We start from the raw sequence: 24,411 nt of genomic DNA, 5'->3' as shown, positions 1-24,411 counted from the left end.
GCCACTGAACCCGGACGCGACAGGACGAGAGAGTGAGACCGACTTTGCGTAAATCCAACTCACGCGCAAGTCACGACATCAACCCACCCACCCCTTCCACGCCCTATGGCGATGGGCGAGCGGCGAAGCAGTAGGTGCGGATACACACTGGGAGCTGTAGTCGCAAACCTGCACACGGCGGCTCAGGATATCAGGTCGCTCTCTACTGGACCCCGAAGCAGAAGTGGAGTTCGGCAGCCCCCCTGAGTGACCAGGAAGCCCTATTTAGGATCACTCTGCTTGCCTTCCAGCTTGAGGACGGGGCTGGTAAAGGTGCTCTAAAATAGCCTGCCTCACTACAACCTGGCCAGCATACCGCGTCTGGCGGGATCCCTTTCATGTGGTCGAAATCAAAAAGGAAAGAAATTGTTGGTACTCCTTCTAGCATCTTGGAATATCTAAACCAAGGCAGAAAGACCAGAGAAAAGACTTCTCTTGTGGCCAGAGACTAGCCCTTTACAAAGTCGACATCGCATGTCTAAGTAAACCCTGCTTTCCAGACAAAGGCCAGCTGACAGAGATTGACGACTATACCCTTTTTTAACTGGACTGAATGAGGTTGTGAAGAGCGACGTACGTGAGGCCCGCGTGGCTTTGCCATCAAAACCCAACATCTGAAGAAACTAGCCAGCATTCCAGAAGGTCTCAGTGACCCCCTCAATAAAATGCAACTCCCCCTGGGCAGGGGAGTAGCGCCACATTTATCAGTGCCCATACGCTCCTACTCCGCGATGACTAATCCCGAAGAAACCAAGGACAAGTTCTACGCAGGACTAGAGACTCTTACTTCTACTGTACCACAGTCAGACTAGCTCATCGTCCTTGGTGACCTCGATGCCCGTATTGGTACAGACCACCAGTCCTGGGACAGAGTCATCGTAAAAACGGAGGGAAATGCAACAGCAACGGCTTCCTCCTGCTTAGGATCTGTGCCAAACACAACACAATCACAATCTGCCACCAACACTATGTTCCGCCTTATAGCCTCAACAAGAGGTCATAGATGCACCCGTTCTAGGCATTGGCATCTCATTGACTACATCATCGCTAGGGCAAAGGACAGGCCAGACGTGCGGGTTACCAAGGCGGTGTGTCGTTTAGACTGTTGGACGGGTTATCATCCCATCATCTTTCTAAAATGAACCTCCACATACAGCCCAAGAAAAGGCCATAGGGGCAGAGAGTTGCCAAGAAATTTGACTTCCCAAAACTGAAATGCAGAAGAGCTCGCGGCACTTCTTGACATTACACTAGCTCTGACTCCCAGCCCAGTTCTGACATCGAAAAAGAGTGGGAATCCTTCGAAACTACAGTCCACTCAGCCGCCCTCCAGGTCCTTGGCCTAGCAACCAGAACTACCAGGACTGGTTCTGCGAAAATGATGTCCAAGCCCAGACGCTGGTGGAAGAAAAATGTCAGTCCCTGCCCACTAGAGTGACCCTGCTTGAACAGCAACGTAGTCTGCCTGCAGCAGGCACAAAACGGTCCCAACCGATCTTCCATCAATGCGGAATGTCGGCTCAGGAGCAAGGCCGATGAGATCCAAGGCTTTGCTGACTTACACAACACCAAGAGGTTCCACGATGCCCTGAAGTCAATATGGACTACCGTCATTCGGCTTATTACCCCCTGCTTAGTGCAGATGAGAAAACTCTGCTTACTGACAAAAACCAGATCATCGAGAGGTGGGGAGAACATTTCGACAACGTGCTGAATCGGCCGGCGTCCATAAACGACAAAGCCATCGCACGCCTCCCCCAGGTGCCAGTTAGCCCAGACCATGACACCCCCCCCCCTTAGTGGAAGAGTAAAGCCTTCAAGCATAATGTCTTCCGGGAAAGCGCCCCAACCCTGACGCCATCCCCACCGAAGTATTCAACTCAGGTGGCCTAGCTCTCCTCGCCCACCACAGTGACCTCTGCCAGTCGATGTTGCAACAGGAACAACTTCCCTAGGATTTCAGAGATGCTTCCATTGTTTACATAGACAAGCGTAAATGGAATCGCCAATTCTATGACAACTACCACGGGATCTCTCTCCTGTCTATCGCCGGCCAGATCCTTGCCCGTGTACTGCTCAACAGTCTCCTGGAGCACCTGGAGCAATTATCCCCGAGAGCCAGTGTGACTTCCGCTTAGGCCGTAGGACCACGGACAAGGTGTTCGCCGCCCGCCAACTCCAGGAGAGAGCATGGAGAAGCAACAAGACCTGTACATCACCTTTGTTGACCTGACCAAAGCCTTTGACAGGGTCAGTAGAGAGGGGCTCTGGAAATCATGGGGAAGTTCGGATGCCCTCACAATTGTCCGCCAATTTCACGACGGCATGATGGCCTGTGTGCTGGACAACGGTGAGGCAACTAACGCTTTGCCTGTGACAAACGGAGTCAAGCAGGGCTGTGTTCGTACCCCTAGGCCTACACTGTTCAGCATGATGTGCTCGGCAATGCTGACTGACGCCTTCAGGGACAGCAACCCTAGCGTCCACATCAAGTACATGTTCGATGACAAGCTGTTCAACCTCAAGAGCCTGCAGGCCGTCACGAGGGTAAAGGAGACTGTGATCAGAGAAGCTTGTATTCGCCGACGACTGCACCCTTAACGCTTCGAGTGCGCACGAGTTGCAATTGGAGATGGACAGCTTCTAAGATCTTTCTGCGACAGTTTTGGTCCTACAATCAGTACAAAGAAGACTGAAGTGATGTTTTAGCCTGCCCCTGGCAACCAGCAACACGAACTGTACATCACATTGAAGGGACGGAAACTCCAGGCCGCTGACAACTTCTTCAACCTGGGCAGTATTCTTTTTTGCTCCACCAGCGTCGATGCCGAGGTCAGTATAATCGCATCTCCAAAGCAAGCAGCGCCTTTGGGAGACTCAGAAACTCCGGGAGAGGAGAGGAATCACACTTTCCACGAAGATTAAAGTCTTCCATACAGTTGTGCTCACCACTCTCCTGTCCGGCTGCGAAACCCGTACCCTCTACCGACGGCATGAACGACAGTTGAAGTTGTTCCATCTTCGCTGCCTCCGCAACCTCCTCCACCGCTGGCAGGACAAGATTCCCGACACGGAGGTCTTAAAACAGGCTGGAATCCCTGGTATAATCTGCACGGCACAGATCTGCTGGGCTGGCCACGCATGCGCCTGATACCAGCATCCCGAAACAGCTCGTCTACGGGAAGCTGTGAAAAGGAAACCGCTCAGCTGGAGGGCAGAAGTTTCAAGGACAGTCCGAAAGTCGCCATCAAAGACGTACGTTTAACATCAGCGTTGAATCCTAGGAAGTCCTCGCCACCAACCGCCTGGCGCGGCCTCATCAGCCAGGGTGCACACTGTAACAGTTAATACCTGAGCTCCACCTGCAGGCATACCACGCACACTTTTCAAATTCTTTTAATTCGCTTTTGGTTGGGTGCCGCTCTGCAGGTATGCTGCACGCAGTTCTTCGTGTATTTTAGGTTTTCGGAAGTGACTAATGGGTAAATGTTTGGCAGGATATTTCTCTTTTGGGTCAGATAATTTTCAGTTAATTTGATGTGTTAATAACTCATGAAAACAAATTGCACATTTCTAAAATTTGTGCACGTTCCTATCCAAGAGTTCCGAAGCGCGCTATCAGAAGTCAACTCTCAGGCTATCCACCGCGCTGCGTAACGTGGCCTTGATAGTACACCGTAGTGTGTAGACGCATGTTGGATGATCAGGTTCCTGGAAAGCGTGACGCACACGCAAGTACAGTAGGCCAGCGTGTTTGTGTCACAATCTGCACAGCACATTATATGACATGCATGTACAATGTACATATGTATTTACAGCGGAAAGATTGCGAGAAAGCGTTAGTATCACACGTAGGATAAAGGCCAGTTCCTAGAGTAAGAAATTTCACACTTTTCCCTCCATGTTTCATGGTATTGTTTGTGTAAACCATTCATGATAAAACCGAGCGTAAAGGGCGTGTAGTAAAAAGCCACGCTTTTGTTTATTTTTTAAGTTTAGTGGCAAATTTTTAGCCTAACGTCTGGCCGTTAGGCCAGCCTATATCATGTAGGCCTGTGCTATAGCCACTGCCTTCTGTGGCATTGCTTTTAATCACTGAAGTGTGATTGCCGACTCGACTTGGGACAACTCAACTGATGAGACAACTTAACCGTCTTTGCATCATATGAAGAGACAAATCGTCCGTCATAGGCCGCAAAACAAGTCGACTCATCCTCAGGCATGTCAGGTGGGTGTGTGTTGTTGGGTACCGGTCAACTCGGTCCGTACCCAACTCGGTCCCGAGCCAACTTGGCTCCTATGACTGAGAAAATGTGTGTCGGAGATCATTATTATCAACAGACATTAATTATTTCATTGGGTGGTACATAGACAGATATAGTCCCTTCGCCCATTTACCACTTCGCCCACAAGATGCCCAATGACATTGGCAATGTCTGCAGTGTGGTGCGTGATAAAGAATAGCATCTTCGTTGGACCTCAGCTCAGGGTTGAAATAAAATTTCTGTTTGCTGTTTGAAAGAATTGGGGAGAAAGGAAAAGACTTCTGTCTTTGCTTTTCACGTACGGTATCAGATTGAAAAAATTGTCATCAATTTCCAGTCTTTTTATATGTCCATGAAATATCAGGAACAGAAAAAAGGAGAAAATACTTGTAACTAAGCCATGTTTAGATCTATGGATACATACGCATGGCAGAACCCATTTTCAAAACTACATGTGTTTGTACACATGTACAAGTACATCCAGGTGGTTCTGCGTACATGTATGTGCTACATGTATTTGTAGATACATTTATACCGGTACATGTACCTGTGGATGCCTTTTGTCCTGTTGCAGTGTACGTGATGCGTTCATCCCTAAGCCAGTTTCTCCACACATTTTTATGCAAATTTGTGGGCTAGAATCTGTTTGTGTTGTTCTGTTCAAAGAGAAATGCTTCCCTCAGATTTTTTCAAGGTTTCCTTCCTCTCCACTTCCAGAGAAGACATGTACATGTACTACGTTTCTTGTCCAAAATAAACAGAGCGTCTGAAATACGTGTAAATTAAGTGTAAAAATGAAAGGGGCCTCCATGTACACGTACATGTTGGGGGAAATGTGAGAAATTAAGGGGGAAGTTATCTAAACTTTTCAGGCCATATCACATGAGAAATATTGTGTAGGATTACCCAAAAAGCTGTTTATATTCCACATATATACATGTACATGTATTTTCACCAGCTCCTCATATCAGCTCCCTGTTAATTTGTTTCACTGTACATTTTCTATGTAGTCCACTTACATGTACATGTACATGTATGTACCGGTACTTGTACAATTTTCTTTGCGGGGATGGGAGTAATGTCTAGCAGTCCTTTCGCTTTGTAATTTTTAGAGGTAAGTTCCTTGTAACACATTGTGAATTTCAGTCTTGTTTCCATTCCTCATTGTCATGATGTGTTCAGTCAACATGGTGGCATACAAGACTTCCCAGTGGAGGAGAACTCTGTTGCTCATTTGGTGCTGCCTGACTGTTCCACTGATGCCCCGGCCGCATTCAGCTGCTGGTACCGGTATGCTGGTTGTTGAAGGATGGTCTGAGAACACCACCAGCAGAGTTGGTGAGTACAGGAAAGACGCAAGTGATCTGACATACATGTAACTACCAAATACCGGTATATGATGTATATAATTTTTAGCCAGTGATTTTTTAATGGAAATCTGATCCTTCTGAATGCAATGTGACACAACAAAATTGAAATGAAGCTGTTTCTTTCTTTTTTCTGCTAAAGGCTCTTCAGTCAAAATCTAGACTATGCATGTAATCCTTTACGGCATGCAGTTTTGTTGCAGTAGTTGAGACAGACTTCACGACTATCAGAAAAGGAAATTCTCATTCCAAGCAAAGAAATCATTGATGCTGTGTTTTGTATTTTCTTCCAAATCCATGGATTGAGACCCGAATTCAGACAAATACTATACAGTGTATGCAAAACAAAAATCACTCTGACTTGACTAATTCATTCCCCAGCCCCCTTCAGTAGAGCAAGTTTGCCAAAAGGATCTGTGAATCTAAAATGAGGTCCTGAGTAGTAGGCCTGCTAAAATTTAAGACCTCTGTCGAAAATTTGAAGCAGCTTTGTTGATGTACATGTAGTTTTGTTCTGCATGGTTTGGCTTGTTCGGATTTTTTATCCCCAACCTTTGCTGCTAAGAGTATGTTCAGACTCTTCATTTGAAACTTTAATTAATATGGCTTTATCTTTTAACTTTATCTGAAAGTGATATGACAAATCTGGTGTTACATAGAGAGAATTCAGGGAAAAAGAAATACGGTACCGGGTCTCTGTGGTTGACTCACCTTTGCATTTGTTTATGTCATTCTGCTTACTGGTAATGACATCTGAGAACAGGGCACACGTACCGTACATGTACATGTGGATATCAATTACATTGTACATGTACATGTAGGAAGAAATTAATTTTGGTTTTTTCCTTTTTGGAAATACTGATTCAATTTGCAGCTTGACATGTACATGTACATATTATTGTTCACAGGTTGAAAACGGTAGCAAGAGAGGTCAGGTGGCACTCTTTACAATAGTAAATGGCACCTCATGCACTTTGTGTGCAGAATGTGCCCATTGAATTTTTTTGTACCACTTCATACTTTGTGTGCAATGGACATGCATTTGTGTTTTTTTCTCCCTTCGTTTCCAGTTCACATCTTCCCCCCAATTTTTCCCCCCAAACAACTTTTAACTTTGCACTGTCAAAGTAGGGTAGGTCAGGAAACAGGAAGCTCAGGAATAGTACACGTATATGTACTTTGTTTTTTCCTCGTTGCGTTTGTCCCGTGCGAGAACTTTGAATAACAGTGACTTCATGCCAAACCCAGTCAAAACCAATTCACTGCACAGGCATATGACACCTTGGATTTATAAAGAATTGCAACACATGAACAGAAGACTGGTCATTCCTGTGCCCAGGCTACCACATTTCTTCAGTGCTGTCACCGGAATTGTACAATGTACAACTTGTGTCTTGTAGATCCAATTCCACCGGACCCCGCATCAGGTTTGCACTGCTTCAGCTACGATTTCAGATGGGTTACGTGTACCTGGATGAGAGGAGGCCAGAATGACAGCGTGAATTCCACCGACATCCTCATGTACAGAAAAGTACCAAGGTAACTTTGCAAATTTTTTTACCTGTTGAAGCAGAAGGGTTCATCTAAAAACAAAAAACTTGTTTACAACACGATACATGTACATGTACATATATGTATCACGATATATGGGTTGTGACACAATACATATTGCGATACGCAAAATGTGACATGCAACATTAACAAAATGAAAACCAACACAGCTGAATTGAAAAATGTCCTTGCTGTATATTTCCCACATACATTTGCATGTACCTGTACTCGAGCTAAGTAGACTCAAAGATGCGCATGGAGATTTTCATTGAGTTTTGTTATTACATGCCCAGAGCTAATAGCTCCGTGGTACATGTATGTGAAACAGAAGTTTCGCATTAAAGTGAGTCACATACATGTAAGCACAGACCTGAGTATATTGTGATTTCAAGATCAGTGTACATGTACCCGGTAACAATGAGATGTGCTGCCTAAAATGACACCACAGTTTTGCTTACGTGTGTTAAAAATCGGATTCGCATGAAAACCAACGAGCCATCAGAGTAGCCCTTTAAAATAGCAACACATGTGAAAATGAGGTGTATTGGGACTCACATGTGTGTTTCAAGGCTTGTACATGTACATGTATTAAAAAGTACCGGTAACGGCATTGCGTGTACGAGTATCTTACAAGTATCCTTTTAATTTTGGATAGTTTTGATGGCTCAAATAACTTCCTAGCTCAGTGTGCCTCAGTGTTATTAAACATGTTAAAGTACCGGTACAGAAAATGAATAAGGATAACTACTCAACACAGGATTTAAGGGCAGGCCAGGGTAGACGCTTGGACACCACTTGGACAGAGTGGGACATCTTCCTTCCGAATGCTTTTGTGGAATTATGGTTCATGGCGACTCTGAACAGGGAGTTATGGGGAAGAACTTGCCACAGGAAATCAAACCTTGGTGATCTGCCGGTTCCAAATAAAACAGCAGGGCAGCATAGCCAGCTTGTGGTCCAGAGTTTACTAGACAGGTGCATGCACATGTATTCACCGCTCATTTTTGCAGAAGACCTCCTGAATTATCCGAAATCGGCCACACTGCTTCAAGCCAAGATTTGTTTTTTACATGTACCTGTATGTACAATGTACATGTAACTTTCAAGGGTCATCAAGGCTCATGCAGATTAATAGTGGCTGGATCTGCACTGTACATACATACATGTGTCTTTCTCATCTTTTGTGAAATCCTCCCAAATCTTCTGGTGAATTTTGAAAGGTCTTAGAGGAGATATTAAAGGGTTAATTCATGTTGTGTTCCACACATTGCGGAACACAAGAAGAACAACTCACTACTATTTCTTGTCAATAAAACAGTCAGAAAGGACTCCCATGGTACTTTGTTTATTTTGGTTCCCTTTTTTCTTTTAGAATTAAATATATACCTCATATTGGTCTTCAATTTCAATTTATTTATATTTATGTATGCGTATACATGTAAGTCACGCCACAGTGCTGATGATCCAGCCATGAAGATGCTGAAGCAACAGTACAGTGCGTCAGTGGTTATGTACAGTCCTAATAAATGTAAGAAAAGTATGAACGAATGTCGCCCTAAAAAATTCATTTTATATTGTCATATTTAATATTTATTGTGAGCTGGATGATTTTCCTGTGTGCGTGGGCTGTGCGTCAGCTCTTGCCCGTTTTTCCCCAAGCGGCCAGTAAAAGTTATGCGGTCAGGGACATACATGAACAATAAAATCTTGTCAACTCCAAGTCAGGTAAATCTAAAGATTGTTTTCATCTTGTAGACCGACTATTTCTTGCCAAAAGAATAGGCTTCTCTGTAAAGGAAAAAAACCTCTGTAACTGTCCACAACATGACATCTGGTTATCTCAAAGTTTTTGTGACGCCAATCAAAAAACACTGCCAAATTGCTTCAAAAATGAAAAATCTGCCACGAGACCTTGGTTTGAGTCATCACATTGGAACTGCTCGTGTTTCATGCATGCATGTTGCATGCGGCACATGCACTGCACACACCACTGCGACCACAACAAACCCAGTTTTCAGGCTGGCCTGAATGCTGCCGCAGACCCTTTTGTGGACAGTCCAATCACTGACACTTTCCAAGAACCACGTGACCACAGGAAGTGTTGTCATCAGAAAGCCCAAGTGAAAAACCCCGAAATTCTGTGGCATGTCAAGCTGAACACGATCGGGGAAAAGACGGAAGATGTGCCACACAAAGGCACACCACTGAAGTGGTTGGTTTTCTTTTAATAGTAGAAAGAATTCTTTAGGCAACAACAATAAAAAAAATCTTAGTAAAATTATTATTTGTCTGCCAAAAAAAAGTACACCATGAGAATGAATAAAAAGTGGGGAAATAATCACCAAAAATGTTGCCACAGCAGAGCAAGTCAAGTTTAGGATAACGTACACATTTCATGTATGTGTTTCATGACTCCATGACTCGGGGAATTCTGTTAATAACTCAAAATCCAGACAACTCAAATTTTTGTTTATTTTCCAAGATTCAAGTTAGTAGATGTAAATGGCAATCAATGAAAACTTGAGTACCACCAGCACGTGGTACGCATTGCCCGGCCATGGTTTTTGTGACTGATTTTATCCTTCAAAGTTTGCCGTGCCGTCAGCAGGCCTTGCTCAAACTTTTTTTCCTTGCTAGTCCACTGGGCTAGTTCAATGGATATTTTACTAGCCCGTTTTAGAGTTTTACTAGCTTGTTTATAAAAAAATGTTTATGTTATCAGCTTACCAATGCAGAATTTGTCATTTCGGAAAATAAAAGGCTCATGGTATAAATAAATAAAGAGGCATGTATGTTAGTAAAAGTCACTGCAGTCACTGGTCACGGAGCCAGGATCAAAATCATCTCTTTGCTCCATTTTTCCTATCGTTTGGGTTGCTAACATTTGGCAAAAAATGCTACTTTTTGCTTACTTTCCGACCTTCGAACATGCGCGGTGAACGAGAGAAAACTTTTTTCAATCAGAAGAGGGTGCTGTTTGGCTTTGTGTTTACTTTGTACCAAATGCTTTCAAGGACTCCTGCAATGCCCAGTAAAGCTAGCTGTTGTCGGAAAAATTGATAAGGGCCCCCACCAAAATACTTCTGGTTTCCGTTTACCCACCGACCCTTACTTTTTTGCACGACCCTAACATTTTTATCAGCAAGTTAGAAAACCAATTTACAAAATTAAACAAAATAGAAATTAATGCTGATGTCTTTTCTGTCTTTACAAAATATCTTTCAACAACCCTCTCTCATGTTAAAATGCTTGTTTTTATATATTTTCCTACTTCATTTGCAATTTTTGAAAAGAAACTTCTGTCATTTTCACGAGTTCCACTCATGTTTTGCTGTCGCAGTAGTGAAATTTTGTGTGCAAAGCTCAATGCATGAAAGTAAAGCTGTGCTGGTTCCTACCACGCTGTGGCCATGCAAAAGAACATGAGATCGAAATGTGCTAACCAGTCTTTACGTCCCAGTCACGAGTCGATCAAAACTACATCAGTGTCGCATGTAGCCATACAGCTGCAGGTCGAAAAAACATCGATGTTGCAAGAGGATTTCTTCAAGTTAATTCACAGAACTTGGTTTCTTGGTTATGTATTTCTTTTCTGTGTTTACGAGTTCCTGCCACATGGTTTATCACCTGTCTGGATGCATCATGTATGCTTACCACGCGATACACCGACATTGCTGGCTAGTTTGCCATCGTGATTACCTGACTAACTGTGTGTGATTGTCCATAATTCTTGTGATCTGTCAACTGCAGAAATTTTACTTATATCAAGACATGTTTTATAACTGTTTGAGACAATTTTTGAAAGCTTTCATCCCCATTCAGGCTATTACATCAGCACAAAAAATTGACCAAACAAAATTCTGACCTACCGATACTATTTTTGAGAGGCATGTACATGTAGTCAGAAGCAGAAGTGGCCTAAACAGTAGTGGCCTAAATAGTGTGCACGTGTGGTATAGCGCTGTACCATGTGCTATGCTACACCAGCACTACAACCCACCAGTCTACTCTGTTCATGGCATTCACGGTCGCTTATCGCCCTGTCACGAGAGAATCACGTTTCAAAAACTCAAGTAAAAACACATCCACAACAACTCGGTTTTTGCGATCTTGTATTTATTATCGCAACAAGCATTATACATTTTGATCTAAGTTTTAACAGGTAGGCTTATTCTGAATTTTTCACCAGCCCACCGGGCAACCAAGGAACCAAGTTTAGGTAGCCCGGAGCATTTTTCGCTAGAAGTTTTATGCCGGGCTGGTACTATTTCAAGGCCTGCGTCTGGTGTATTAGCTGTAGAGACTTTTTCAGCATGAGAATCAACATACATGCAAAAGCTGTGGCTTATATTCCAAAGCTTACGATACATTCATTGTACCTAGGGACATCCTTACATGCCCTAGGTTTCTAGGTGGCACTCGCTCAAAACAACAAAAGATAGAATGTTGTTTTTCAAATCACCATCACATTGTCTTTGATATCATTATACCAGCAGTGGAGAAGTTTGGGAGGAATGCCCTTCCCCTGATTGCCATGTATGCGGTGCCACCAGCTGTAAATGCAAGTGTAAGGAATGCTATCGTTGTGAATACCGCGTCAGAACAACCAATGAGTGGAAACTGGTGGCAGATTCTACAAAAAAATTCTTCGACACCAAAAAAAACAGTAAGTAGAGTCCATGTCAGCTCATTTTGAACTTGTTTTGTTTGTTTCTTGGATGCATTACTGGCTAAATAAATTCAGCGTCCCTTCATTTTTATGCCTTGCTGGCATAGCTGAAGAAGCATGTGGCGTTTGCTTTGTCCTTCCATGTGTGAGTATGATCTGATGAAGTGGTGCCTTGTGGAGGCCCAAGAGAGTAGGATAAAAGGTCTCCACAAGAAATTTGCTGTTTGTTTCTGTCCCTTTGTACATGTACATGTGTTGAGATGGGAGCATTGAGAGGAGCAACTGCTTGCACATTCTGAGTTGTAGTGATACCAAACCACTTGGCACAACACAAAACATCAGACTGAAATCAAATCACATTCATCGTGATGTGAGCCATGATGTAGTAATACAGTCCTATTGATTCATTTATAAAGTGCAAATTCTTCACGTAACCTGAACAAATGAACAAATGGGAAGCATGGCTAATTTTGGGGAGCCTTGGCAAAAGCAGGGCACCTGCCAATATGGCGTCCAATTAGTCTACATGTAGCTTTTAACAGGTTGTTGTCAGCTGTTTTGGGGTAGGGATTTTTTTTTATGCTTACTTCTTTGGCCATAAATTTACAAAACAGTATTTTCTGCTTGTCAGCTTCATGAAGTTGGGTGTTGTTCAATGGATCCAAAATTGTGCATCTTTCCTGTTGTTTCTTAGGCAAGTTGCATCCCCCAAGCCAGCTAAGCGTTTCCAACCATTCCGACTCCAGGCTCCTGCTGTCTTGGCGTCCTCCAGATGAGTTCCTCATGCCAGGGGTCATTACCTACATCGTAGAGTACAGGTGGGAAGGTACCCCAGCCAATGAAAGCTGGTATAAGAAGCAGGTACGGGTAAATTGCATTGCATTTGTGTGGTGAATTGAGCTGGAAACTCCCACCGTGGCAAGTTGTAGTGAATCTTGGACTTTCGCCCTGCTAGACGTGTATCATAACACTGTATACTCGATGTTTGCACCTGAAGGTTTGTGGAAAAAACCACAAGTGTACCCGGGTGAGACTCGAATCCACGACCTCCGGCTTACTAGTGCAGATGTCTTAACTACTCGACCACCGAGCTTGCCGGTGTCGGCTTGCTGGTTCGACTCAGACGTAGCAGCGGTTAACGAGAACAACTATTTCTAAGAATGGATATACACCAAGGAGATGTTAATCAATCTTGGACTTTTGCCCTGCTCGATGTGTACCATAGACATCTGCACTAGCAGGAGGTTGTGGGTTCGAGTCCCACCCAAGTACGCTTGTGGTTTTTTCACAAGCCTATGGGAGCAAACACTGAGTATACAATGTTATGATGCATGTTGGGCAGGGCAAAAGTCCAAGATTGATTAACATCTCCCTGGCGCAAATCCATCCTTGGAAATACAAGTTGTCATGGCCCATCACCTGCCCATTGCCTTATTTTATATTTAAACAAAATTTGCCCGTCAGTACAAACCCAACTGGCATGCCCGTCTCCCAAAATGTCTTGACAGCATACTGTGAATGGTTTGTTAACCTCAATTCTGTGTATTAACAAGACCGAGGAAGGAACAGTGAAGTACACTCTTGTGGGTTTGGGTCATCCATACGGCTTGTACAAAGTCAGAGTGAAGGCGCAACGTGCCAATCTTAGTCCAACCATTGAAAGCAACTATTCAGAAGTGGCCGAAGGGCGTACCACTGAAGGAGGTAAGACCACCATTCACTCGCAGTGCTTTGTGATACTGTGGAAGGGTGAACCAGGACAGGGGATCGTCGGTCATCCACGTCTGACATTTTAGGAACCACATCTGATTAATGCCATTTGCAGCAGAAATGTGTTGATTTGCTTCAGCTGACTTGTCAGACCAGACTGGGTCCTGCACTGAGTGGAGTTGATTGTCTTTGGAACCGTAGCTGGCCACCCACTACATGGAAGTCAACCCGAATCTTTATTACATTATCTTTTTTCAAATGTTTACAGTTTGAGAGAAACACGTATAGCAAGTACATGGAACTGTACACCAAAAGAAGTGAGGACCGACTCTAACCTACATGTACATGTAATCATAGGGACACCTGTACAGGCCATTCTATGACATTTGTTTCCGTCCAAATTAGGCACTCGCAATTACATGTACATGTACATTGCAAGTAATTTAAAGTAATAGTGCCCAGTCGGGCACTTTGCAGAAAATATGTGACTCTTTAGAATGCCTTCAGTTGTAATCCCTGAAAAGTTCCTTTTTGTATTTTGCACAGAGGTACATGCATGTAATGAAATTTGTGGGCTGGTGTAATTAGGTCACTTTTGTACATCAGTGTCCCCCTCGGGCCTGTGGGTGACCACTGACCAGAGGTCAGTCAAATTAGCCGAAATGGGAACTTCTTATCAAAGTCCCTCTGGGTGTTTGGATGTGCAGTCATGACCTCATTGACATACCATTTGTATATACTGTGTCACATCCTCGGTAGTGTTAGCTTTTCAGAATGTTCCTACAAACTTAAGAAGGAGCGAGGGGAAAAAATACACATGTATGAGTAGCAGGTACATGTACATGATCTTCTTTGCCAACTTGGGTTTTTTGGGGTTTGTTATGATTTTTTTGCTTGTACTTTTCATATTTTTAAAATTAACATTCTTGGTTTTCTGCAAAGTCCCTCGAGATCTGCCAAAAAATTTCAGATGCGTCGACAAACCGAATCCTAACAGCAACAGGAGGCAAGTGCAGCTCTCTTGGAAGGTGGGTCATTGGAAATCTTGCCAAAAAAAGAAGATACCCCAGCCTTGGATGGAAGTGGAACATTTCCAACTGAATCGAAAACTGTTCAATTACTTTTTTGTTTTTGTTTTGGCTGTGTTTGTGGCGTGTTTTATTTTTTGATAATATCTTAGCAAATTTAAATCTTTGATACCATATGATTGATACCATTGGAGCAATAGCGTAACATTTTCCCATTTGGCACAGTACGTGTTGTACTTGTGGTTTGGGCCAATGAATGCCTTCATTTTTTAGCTTATATCAAGTAATGTAATTTCCGAATGGCTAAAATTTTCTTGTGTTTTTCTTGCTTTGGTACAAAAATGCCTGTATTTGTAACCTACTCTGTAAAAATGAGTCACAAGTCTCTGTGGCTCTCTTTGATTTTTACTTGGTCCTATGAGGAATTTGAGCTCTTTGTTTTGATGTGTCACTCAGTTTGGTACACAATGTAACATAAAAATGGACTTACGTACAGTAGATACTAAAATGTTGAAGATTCCTATTGGTTTAAACACTGCGCAAGATTCTTTCAAAGGGCTTTATCTCCAAAGTGGCTTTAGTGACATGACTCTTTTTCACAGAGAGGGTCACAGTTAATTATTGAGGTGGGTTTTCCATTTGGGTGTGTTTTGGGAGTGGGGGAGGGTGTTTGTGGTCAATCGCATTAAGAAACGCTGCATTTCTTTATGTTGGCCCTGCAAATGAAATACATGTAACAGCGGACATGCTATGATTTTGATACCACAGCCCCTGTCAAATGAGTTCAAACTAAATGGGGAGTTGCTCGGATACCTCATCTCATACACCAGCAGGGATGGAGGCAAGCCGACGACACTGAGTGTAGGCGTGAATGTCACCAACTACACAGTCTATGGTGAGCTGATGTGGGATACTAGACTTAACCCTTACCTTCCCCAACCAGCAAAACTCCAACACTGGGGTCTGTTAGAATCAGTTAGGATGATTACTTCACTCGTAAACTGACTGTGATTTGCGTGGGATTAGGCATACCGCAAATAAAGCAGAGTCTAGCTGTTTATGTGCACAGTTTACTATTCGGTGTTGGGATTTCCAAGGATGAGGAAGGTTGCTAGTAAGTTGCTCTAGGAAGTTAGGGCTAATGTGCCTCCTGCTTAAAGCTTACAGTCCTACCTGTGGCAGATCCAAAGGATAGAGACAAGCCTCATATTCCAAAGTGCTTCAGTGTTTGCCTTTAGAAAGCATTCTAGGCTCTGTTCACACTGCAGTGGTAGGCATCCTCACATTTGGAGGAATGCCAAGGGGATGTTTTCTGATATGGGTCTTTCCAGTGGGGCACTACACTGTGAAAGGGGGTTGTTTAGTAAACTGCCTGGCCACAGAGTTACCGGGTAGGTGTTTGTTTTTCTTTTTGAGTCTTTGCTGATCAGATGATTCATCTTCCCTTGCACGGTGTGCATTGCTTTTTTGTTACTGGAAACAGTTACTCATACATTGAAAAACAGTGCAACCGAGAATTGCAGTTACAGGCAGTATTGCATCATGAAATGAAATACGATGCATTTTTCAGTTGTGGTTGATAAATGACACTGATTGAATACAGTAACTACAGGTAAGTGAACCTTCCAGGGCTCACGAAGTTTTTAAAAATGTAGTTGCCCTTCGGGCACGGGAGTCTACGTGCGTAACAGATTTGTACGTGATGTAATGGGTTCGCCAACTTTGTGGCGTGGGGGGATTTGCGGTCGATGGCTCGCTGAGCACCAAAGTCAAGTCAAAATTTATGCAGGCTATCCATGTTGATGCACTGATATTCTAATATATAAACAAATCCCCTTTAAAATTAGATTTTCTTTACTGGAAAATATGCTTATTACAATGGTTTTGGCAGAGAAATAGGTTTACGCTTGACTACGTTTTATGTGTAAAGAAAATTTTGAAGTGATCCAGAACTAGGAAAAGTGTCGTCACTTTTGTCGATCTTGTAAGACAAATTCAAAGCTCAAAATTTGAAAATGTACATGTACAAGGTAGACCTCTGCCCCTTTTTCATTGGAATTGGATGATAATTGAGCTGTAATATGACTGAATATAGTTTTAGCGATCCGCAACAAGGAAAACGACTGAATGCAGACACCTTTGGTTCATGCCAATGATTTGACCGTACGTACCATGGTGCACCTCCCCGAACATGTACAGTTGTGCAACATCAAGGTTAGGATGTTGATCTTTTGCGGTCTTTTTTTGCGATCTTTTTTCGGTGCACGGTGCTGAAATGTCTAAAACGCCGGGCCAAAAAATGTGTTGTCAAAAACAGGTGCTTGCCCGTCGGGCTGGCAGCCAGGAACATTTGGTTGCCCGACAAAATAGTTTGGTTTTCCTAGGACGTCGGACTACCGATTCTGCGAGCCCTGCCTTCATAACACAATGTGGGCATTGCATGCAGCACACAGTTTAATGCTGTGAAACCAGGGGGCCAAATTAAGTCTGCTGTTGGTGCCACGCTTTTGTGTGTCATTGGTTCTACTCCATTCTAGGCACTACTACCAATTCCACAGTGCTGGTAAGCGCTGCAGCCAGGTGTTTCATGTTGATGCATGGCTGCCGCACAATGGGTACTAGATTGTTTTCAGCTCTTCCAACCGGTACATGAATATTGAAACTTAAAGAGAAAAGCAAACTGTGGTATCTGTTCTGGCCCTAGAGTGTTTGAAGGTCCCCGATTTCTTTCATGGGCCTCAAGCATTAGATGGGGTAATCCAGCCATGAGCAAAACCAATCCATCAGCTACAACTAGAAGTCATTTGTCACTGAGTTGGTGCCACGCTCATCAACCCATTGTGTCTGTTTGGTAACTTGAAGGTGTGCATGCATTTGAGCAAGCTGGAAATGTGGCAGTTGTTAAAGTGGCGCAGAGTCCTTTTTTTCAATCTCCTTTACAAGTGACTACACCATGTATTTGCATGCATCACTAACCAGTAGCATTCATTAGTGTTGTAGTCAAGTACTTTACGAGCATCAAGTATTTTTAGCCAACTATTGAACTGATTAGGACTAGGGAGTAATGCTGGAGTACATGAGCCTTTGTTGGTACATGCACAGGGGTAAGACTTCAGACACTCCGGTTTTGTAAAAGTGAAGTTTTAAAGAGAAAAGTACTCCAACAGTACTCAGCCAAGTACTTATCAAGTTCATTTGTCATAAAAACTTAATTTTTTTGAAATAGTGATGTTCTGAAGTCATCATCTTATTTTGTAATCTTACTTTTGTGCATCTACCAGTACCATCTAATGTCCATGTACTCCAGCTTTATTCCCACCCAGCCAGCTCAATATTTGGCAGAGAGCTTGGTACTCGACGAGTACTCGGGTACAACACTGGCACTCACAGACTGATAATACATTACTCAGTGCTGGTTGCATCGTTTCATTGGTTTCAATGCTGAGTTGTTTCAGTTGCTGTGTCCCACCACCCTTACAGAGCAGAGATGTTGGTGTTTAATTGTGACAGGGGAATTAGTCTACAGGCTGCATGTCTCATAAAAAAAATCATATTTGTCCACAGACCTGCAAAAAGACCAGTACTACTACTTCCACGTACAGGCACGCAACTCCATGGGAACATCTGTAAAGAAGTCATCGTGCAGTAGAATCAACGCCGTAACGCGTGAGTTAAAACTTGAGGGAGGAGACAGACAATCTTTCCATAACACATAAGGGCAGACAGGACAGAGTCCAGTTAAAAGCCTCTAACCACTTCTTACTGAATAGGTCTGAGGCGATCAAGGACCAGTAGTCAACTACTGGTTTTTTTTGTGATGTACCTAGCATGTGTGCAGTGAAGTTGAAGTGCATGTGACTTCAGTCAACCATCATTTAGACTTTTAAGGAGAAGTAGTGGAAGTAGGATGGTCAAAATAACAAGGATAGAAAAAAGTGACCAGTGACATACTTGCTAGTACATTTCCTGCCTTTACTTCTTTTTTTTTCATATACTTGTGCTATTAAAACCAGCTGTTACAGCCAGCGATGTGACCGACCTTGGTAGGTTGCTCATTCATAGTGGACTAGACTAGTCCAGCTGTCTTCAAATAGCATGCACCTGATCAGAGTTGGTGGAGTTACGGTTAACTCTGGTCCTTGATCGGACTTGCCCATGCAAGGATATGCCGTCACCACGTGGTGTTACAGCTGCTGAGCTCTACCTGAGCTCAATCCTGCAAAGACTTCTGGAACATCCCGGTGGATGTCAAAAGATGTGGAACGGCCGGGGCTAATTCGTCCATTGGCTGTCACATGGCTGATCCGTCTTTTTTTCCCTCCCTTTTTAGCTGAGCCAATTTCTGTTGGACTTGTAGTTGGTGTGTGTTTTGCCTTCCTCATGGCCGTTGTGCTTGTGGTGATCATCGTCTGTCGTATCAAGAAGTCGATTCGCAAATTTCCAGCTATCAGGCCCCCACCACTGCTTCGGGTGAGCACACATTTGTCTTACACAGTTTAATTAAGCAGTCATCAAACCAAAGATGAGCTTGATAGGTGTGTACGACTGAGCACTAGCACTCTTGTGCAAGTCCGACTTCAGCCCCTCAATCTTACCTATACTAGATTCATTAGTGTGCCGATGTCTGCTAACAGTAAAGTGCCCATATTTTTGTTCAGACCTTCATGATCTGTTGCATACATTATACCAGGGGCTGGTTGCCACCCACTCCAAGAAATGCCAAGTGCCAATAGTGCCAGTTGTTTGATAAGCAACTGGGTTTCATTTGTGTGAAAACATTGATTGCATTTTTTTCCAAACAATGGAAAGCGACAGATGGTGGAATTTCCCATGTGAGTTTTGGCTCCTTGCAGATTGTTGCTGTGTCCCCTTTTTAGGTATATATTTTAAAGAAAAGAGACTTCCAAAAGAAAACGTCAAAAGTATTTGTCCAATTATTGCTTCACAGGCAGAGAATGATTACTTATCAGAAAACAGAAACCATATCATGGTCAGGGAACCGGAAGAGTTTGATGACCTCATCCCCTGTCAGCTGTTTGTCGATCTTGGACCAAAGGAGAAGGACATGGTTGACATCGACATCATAACCGATGGCTTTGACATTGGTGACAAGCCACGGGGCACTGTTGACTTGCAAAATGACGTCACCAACTTTGACGACCACCCATTGCTGAGCTTCAAGGGTGACCCAATGCTCAGTGATGCACCCCTGGCTTCAGAGCCTCTCCTGCCCAGCCCCAGGCGAGAGGAGGACCCATCGTCCGGGGAGGAGTATAATGGGGCTGGGCCAAGCAGCCCAGTCAGTTTGGGGAGCGGGGGAAGCTACCTGCACATCCGGGATGATGATGAACTGACCTACTCCTGCATGACCAAAGACGGTCTGTCCCCAGTTCAAAAGGAGGACATCGAAGGTCAGAGGGTCAGGGGTGAAAGTCCACAAGCATCAGCCCCAAGACCCCAAGTGGATGGACTGCCCCTACTGCTTTGGAGGCAAGAAAGCTCAAACCCCGACGATGATTATCCAGGGGATGGAGATGCCATTGATTCATATTTGCAGATGTCGAGATCTGTACCTCCTTGTACAGGACCGAGACCTGTGAGGGAAGATCCTGGAAGAGACAGAGCCTCCTCCCAGGGAGCAGAGCTCTCAAAGGCACCTTCAAAAGGTGCCAAGGGCAAGGAACGGGGAGACTCGGCAGGGGCCAGTTGTGTCAACGATGGCACCGTATTGGACTATGTCCAGCAAGGGTTCGTTCCTGGGGCAGCAGCTTCTAGTGACAGAATGTACAGCCCTTCTGAGAGTCCTGCCGATGCCTACAGTCAGATGGGACTGCGTGGAGGGGCCAGAGCCACTGCCGCACTGTGCGACAGCACGGGAAGCAGTAGTCGGGACTCAGCTGGCCCCTCTCAGAGTCAGGCCAGACAGGAGACAGGAGGGGCTGAGGCAACAAGAGGACAAGGGAGCAGGTCAGAGGAGGATGTAAATGGGGCAGGAATTGATTCTTATGTCCAGAGTGCCTTTGATCGGCCACATGTGAGGGCATCACAGGAACCTTCGCAATGTACTGTGGACTCATCAAATTCCCCACGAGACAGAGCCTCATTGGTGTCCCTTGGAGCCACAGCACCTTGTGCACCGCCAGTCTCTGAAACCACACCTACCAACAAGCCCACAGGAGCCCCAAATATTGCCAGGACTCAAAGTGCAGATGCCCTCTCTGACGACAGTGAAGAAGGGGCACTGAACTATGTGAGGGTCGGTTTAGACTCTGACGGTATTGATGTGGAAAGCATGAATGGAGTTGAGCCGGCCAATGTGAATGGATATGTCGTCCAGGGAATGTTACCCAACATGTCAGTTCCTCCGATGGCTCGAAACGTTGCAGGTGAGGCAATGCACAGTGCTGCACCTTCTGGCTATGTCGATCAAGCACAGCTATCGAATCTCTCCCCACCACCCTCTGCGCAGCCTGCTACACACAGCGACCACATCCACATGAACGGAACAGTGGGCGGCAGCAGTGGTGGTGGCTACATAACAGCGGCACAAATGAGCAACATTGCGCCACTGGATCCTGAAGTGGCCTTTGCAGAGGAAAGCCCCTCGAACAACAACAACAACAACCGTGGACAGGAGAATGTTGTAGCTGAACCCTTAGTGCTACAGAATGAATCTAGGCTTGAAACTGACAACCTGGCGAATGTGACACAGCAAGAAGCCACAGGGTTGCTTTCTGGGAATCTGGGCGTTGTCCCCAGCACCGCCATCACCGATGATGGGGTAGTGCCCAATGGGCCAGTTGGTCCTGGTAGTTACGTGACCACTGACCAACTTACCAATCTTCCCCTCCGAAGTCCACAACCAAACTGCCATGCGAACAGAGATGCTGGAAAATAGTATACATGTACAAGTATTGACAGCTTTATTTCATCTCCATGGGTCACCGTTTTACGCCCCATGAGGTAAAGAAGTCAGTATTTGTTTTATAACGCCTCATATACAGGTGCTGCTTGATCTTAGCAATGACTAATTAATTTAGCCTTCACATAATTAAATGAAATACCATTTGAATATTTGTTTAATATTCACCAGCAATTTTCCAAACTATCTCTGCACAGAATGTTTGAAACTAGCTCTTTATTATCAGACTTGGAAAGATGCACAACATGCTCATCTGTATGTAATACACAAAAGCTTTTGCTGTTCGTAGAGTATTTTGGTTATTACAAGTATGGTTCTTTTGGCCATGCACAACAATATAGTGAATACCATGTGACTAGTTCTTAGCCAATAAAGATGCAGTCTGTGAGTGAGATGTTATAACAAGGACCAAGTGTGGTATCACGATTAAGGCACTAGAGTACCTGGCCATCTTATCGTAAATGATTGTAAATATGTATCCAGAGAAACTGAATGACAGTGCAAGAATTTTGAGGGAGTTTTAGACTCGTTTGTTGGACCAATTCCTGTTTTTATCATGTAATCAGATAGGATAAAATCTTTTGAACCAGAAATGTGATGTTACAGTACAGACAATTTTAAGAACCAGGGCATCATTTTGCTTGAGTAGTACCATCCCAGTAGCAAGTAGTGCTGAGGATGAACATTGTTACAAACTTGACATTTTATTGGCATTCAAAACTGTTCAAATTATATTCTCATGTCCGATGTACATATTTGTATAAAATTATTGGCATTTCATTTTTGGCTTCTGTTATTCTCAAGGGCGGATGTGGGGTCAATGGGGTCATGGTACTCCCACATTAAAGAAGCAAACAATTGTTTTTTTGAAGTGAAAGGCAATTTTGTGATTTCCTGTCCCCTCCTTCAGAAGCATATACAAAGCACCAAATGTAGCCTCAACCTGTAGAAAGGCCATGAAAGGTTGCAGAAAAAATGAGAATTTTGGGGCTCTTATCCCCAATAAAATTCCCCCCCCCAAAAAAAAAAATGGTTTGGATCCACTTGGCTCTTCTACCTGTTTTGTAATGTTCGGTCAGACTCTATGTACATGTATTTTGTATCCCTCAGTACGGAAAAAGCAATTGCCACACAAACTGTATCTTTAATGCTGTGTATATGTGATTGTAATGATAGATATGACGAGAATCCCAGCCTTCAACATTACTTTTGAGCTTTGGATGTATAAAGTTGGCTTCATATGTGTTTATTGAAGACATTAACGAAATGCTCGCTCTCATTGGGGTTTTTTAATTAAGGAGTTCTTAATTTGTGTGCACAACGTGTTTCCAACTTCGACGACCTGTCCCCCACTTTTTCCCTATATCCTGGTCAAACGAATCTCTATCTATCCTACTTCGGACAATAGAATTTTGCCTCTAGTACATGAAGACTTTGAAATGTTTCTCTGATTGCAAAACGTCTTCCTGGTGGTTAAGTAATTACCATAACGTGTCTCACAGTTGTACATTTATTAATATACATGTATTTAGCCTTTGTATATATTGGAGGAGTTTATTCTAGAAGCTTTTATTGTACACTAAGCTACAGTGGAACCGTGCCAAAACTATCGTCCTGATTCTGAGAAATGTTTGCCATAGGCCTACTGCTATTTGGAAAACGATTAGCAGTATTGTCAACATTTCTTTATTCGAATGAGAGGAATGTGTGGTTTGACACAACGTTTTGTTGTCATTAGCAAGAAATGCTCCCTTGTACGCTGGGGATCTGCCCTGTATTGTTGTTTTCAAGTTCATTTCCTCATAGATATTCACATCTGAATCAGCTGCCCAAAATAGAGTACGGAGTTCTGAGTTTTGATTACTCTCCAATGATACAGTCAACTCTCGTTATAACAAACGTGCATTGGCTAGAAAAAAATTACCTTGTGATAACCATGACTTTGTTATCAAAGGCGAAGAAAAACAAAGAAAAACATTATTCAAAATATTCAGCTGCTCAAAATTTACTCTTTGACACTGTTTTCTTATAACGGTGCTCTTTATATCGAGAGTCAACTGTGTATGTATGTTTATTTTACAAGTAATTATCGATAATGTTTATTTTTGACCATTGTTGATGGCACGTGTAACTGAATTTACTCTCCTGTTACGGTCATGAATATTTTATTGCGAATGTATACGACTACCTCTGTCCGTAATTTTGCACCTCGTAAGTTGCAGGGGGATTTTTTCGTTATCGACTTATGATCGTGTCACATTGCCATGGAAACAACCTATCCTTTTCACCTAGGCCAGTAGCTAGCGTCTACAGGCTGTTGTCTAGTCCGCGAGCGGCGGCGTCTCTTGGAGCTGTTCCAGGCCCTTTCTGTCTCTGATCTTCGAAGCCCTTCTGGTCGCCACACTGCCACTTCGACATTTATGCCTCAAAGCTGACGTAAAGGGCCTGGATTCTTACGGGAACCTAATGGGGAGCGGTGCTTTTGTACATGAAGAGCAAGTGAATAGTTGCCGTGAAGTGGAAGATTGATCATCACGTTCATGATCCTCTGTGAACCCTCTGTTTTTTCCTGAGGAGCAAGAAATCAGATGTGTACGAGCTCGCCAATACGCGAATCTTAGCAGTGTTTGAGGACGGTATGTCGGGCTCGGCGTTACACAATTTTGAAGAATTACACTATTAACGCCTGGCGCCATCGGGCTACGAATTCCGTGAAACGCGTGTATTCGGGGGTGTAAGGCCTGGGAGGCGAATTAGGGACTGTTGTGTGGGTTATCTGCTTTGGTTAAGCATTACTTAAATGACATGTATTTGCATGAACGTAAATAAAAACTATACTTGCAGCACAAACAGTATAAAA

General features: G+C 43.7%; 2 protein-coding genes across 4 annotated transcripts; both read left to right on the top strand.

Moving 5' to 3' along the window:
- The first annotated feature begins 2,229 nt into the window (after positions 1 to 2,229).
- Positions 2,230 to 2,964, top strand: LOC147797188 (uncharacterized). Its single transcript, XM_087144326.1, has 2 exons — positions 2,230 to 2,586; positions 2,767 to 2,964. The coding sequence occupies exons 1-2, from the start codon at positions 2,230 to 2,232 to the stop codon at positions 2,962 to 2,964; spliced, it is 555 nt and encodes a 184-aa protein (XP_087000452.1).
- An 808-nt stretch (positions 2,965 to 3,772) lies between these two features.
- On the top strand, positions 3,773 to 24,411 carry LOC147797187 (uncharacterized). Of its 3 annotated transcripts, none has more exons than XM_087143890.1 (11): positions 3,773 to 3,914; positions 5,487 to 5,642; positions 7,072 to 7,210; positions 11,716 to 11,888; positions 12,586 to 12,752; positions 13,445 to 13,595; positions 14,544 to 14,629; positions 15,398 to 15,524; positions 18,194 to 18,295; positions 18,960 to 19,099; positions 19,578 to 24,411. In XM_087143890.1, the coding sequence occupies exons 2-11, from the start codon at positions 5,492 to 5,494 to the stop codon at positions 21,525 to 21,527; spliced, it is 3,186 nt and encodes a 1,061-aa protein (XP_087000016.1). In that variant the 5' UTR covers positions 3,773 to 3,914; positions 5,487 to 5,491; the 3' UTR covers positions 21,528 to 24,411. The 3 variants fall into 3 exon arrangements, with proteins under 3 accessions (XP_087000016.1, XP_087000015.1, XP_087000014.1); XM_087143889.1 differs by having other exon boundaries at positions 3,805 to 4,267; positions 11,719 to 11,888; XM_087143888.1 differs by having other exon boundaries at positions 3,805 to 4,267.

This window comes from Acanthaster planci, linkage group LG12 (genome assembly GCF_054643075.1).
Source record: "Acanthaster planci isolate LZ-2023a linkage group LG12, COTS_SCS, whole genome shotgun sequence".
NCBI classification, from domain to species: Eukaryota; Metazoa; Echinodermata; class Asteroidea; order Valvatida; family Acanthasteridae; genus Acanthaster; species Acanthaster planci.
This window is presented reverse-complemented; position numbering and strand designations above follow the sequence as displayed.